Source organism: Delphinus delphis, chromosome 3 (genome assembly GCF_949987515.2).
Source record: "Delphinus delphis chromosome 3, mDelDel1.2, whole genome shotgun sequence".
NCBI classification, from domain to species: Eukaryota; Metazoa; Chordata; class Mammalia; order Artiodactyla; family Delphinidae; genus Delphinus; species Delphinus delphis.
The window spans coordinates 163,913,881-163,915,664 of record NC_082685.1 but is presented as its reverse complement, the minus strand read 5'-3'; the positions used below and the strand labels follow the sequence as shown (position 1 = coordinate 163,915,664).

The 1,784-nt window shown below is 42.8% G+C and overlaps 1 protein-coding gene across 1 annotated transcript; it reads left to right on the top strand.

Moving 5' to 3' along the window:
* The first annotated feature begins 361 nt into the window (after positions 1–361).
* Positions 362–703, top strand: LOC132422507 (large ribosomal subunit protein eL42-like). Its single transcript, XM_060007207.1, has one exon. The coding sequence runs from the start codon at positions 362–364 to the stop codon at positions 701–703; it is 342 nt and encodes a 113-aa protein (XP_059863190.1).
* Positions 704–1,784: the final 1,081 nt, after the last annotated feature.

The window sequence follows — 1,784 nt, the reverse complement described above, 5'->3', positions numbered from 1 at the left end:
GCACTGAGGTAAAGTCTCCTGTGACTAGCGTAAATACAGTCCTGGTTTGCTTAGGATAGAGGAATTTCCCAGGAAACTGGAACTTTCCATGGCTAAAACTAGAATAATTCTGGACATCCTGGAAGGAGATGCCCACCCTCTCTGTGGCAGGAAGGAAAGCTATACCTTGCATAGCTGAAATACACACACACACACACACACACACTCATGCATACACATGTGGGCGCACGTTTGTGCGTGCACACACATACAGTATTCATAGGTCTGACGTTGAAATATCAGCTATTTTGTTAGCATCCTGAATATTCGATCAGGAAAAAATAAAAAGCTTTTTTTCCATGACAACGGTTTTCACGTAAACATGGTGAACGTTCCTAAAACCCGTCAGACTTTCTGTAAGAAGTATGGCAGGCACCAATCCCTCAGAACAGGAAGGGCAAGGACTCTGTGTGCCCAGGGAAAGCAGCATTATAACAAGAAGCAGAGTGGCTACGGTGGGCAGACTAAACGGATTTTCCAGAAAAAGCCTAAAATTACCAAGAAGATTGTGCTGAGGTTTGAATGCATTGAGCCCAACTGCAGGTCTAGGAGAACGCTGGCTCTTAAGAGATGCAAACATCCTGAACTGGGAAAAGATAAGAAGAGAAAGGACCAAGTGATCCAGTTCTCAGCTTCGTATCCTGTTTCATTCCAAAGACAATAAAGTCTTGAGATTATGTTTTTTTTTAAAAAAAAAAAAGATGAAAAGATTGTAAAAAAATACTTTAGCTAAAATCTTATTCAAACTTTGAAAATATATAACTGTCTGTTCTCTGTATAATAATGTGAAAACGATGATGGTTTTGTACTGTTGACCACATGAAACATACAGCACCAAAGTTTCTGAAGTGAAATGGAAATTGTATCATTATTTCTGCTTTTCAGAGTTTTAATGGTTCAGTAAAGGGCGATGACAGACTCTCCAAATCTCAGCACGTCGAAAAATTCTTTCTTCCTGAGTAGCAAAGCCCATCTGTTTTTAAACTGTGAGGGAGCTGCTGACACTTTATTAAGCTGTTGTTTTGCTTAAATTGCAGTTATTTAAAGTGACACTTCCCTCCACTCCTGCTTTCCAAAGTGCAGTAGCCATAACTACTTCTTCTTTGGGAAGCTGCGTGTGGCTGTTCCTCCTTGATTAATACACAGAGTCAATATTTTTGCTTTTTTTAAGGCATCACAGCAAGTGGATGTTTTTCTGGATATTCACTTTTTCTTCCTTTATTTTCCCCCCTCCTCTCCTGCTGTAAGAGTAGATGCACTGACTATTCTATTTCTAGCAGGAGGAAGAAACCCATGTTTGAAGGAAGTCTTGTTTGCTGGTTATTTAAAATGTTCTGATCACAGCCTGTAGCATCTGTGTTGTTAAGCTGGATTTGATTACTTGACTTTTTTTTTTTAACTTTTTTTTTTTTTTTTGCAGTACGCGGGCCTCTCACTGTTGTGGCCTCTCCCATTGCGGAGCACAGGCTCCGGACGCGCAGGCTCAGCGGCCATGGCTCACCGGCCCAGCTGCTCCGCGGCATGTGGGATCTTCCTGGACTGGGTCACGAACCCGTGTCCCCTGCATCGGCAGGCGGACTCCCAACCACTGCGCCACCAGGGAAGCCCGATTACTTGACTTTTTAGTGAAGAAAGCCCCTTCCTGAAATTTCAGCTCCCTTCTCTTTTTTTCCGGCTTCCTGGTTTTCCTGCAGATCAATCCACCTTGATCTGGGCTGTAACTTCCATCCTCTCCTCCCCTCCCT

Coding starts and splice junctions, on each gene's coding strand:
- LOC132422507 (XM_060007207.1), top strand. CDS start 362: ATGGTGAACGTTCCTAAAACCCGTCAGACTTTCTGTAAGAAGTATGGC.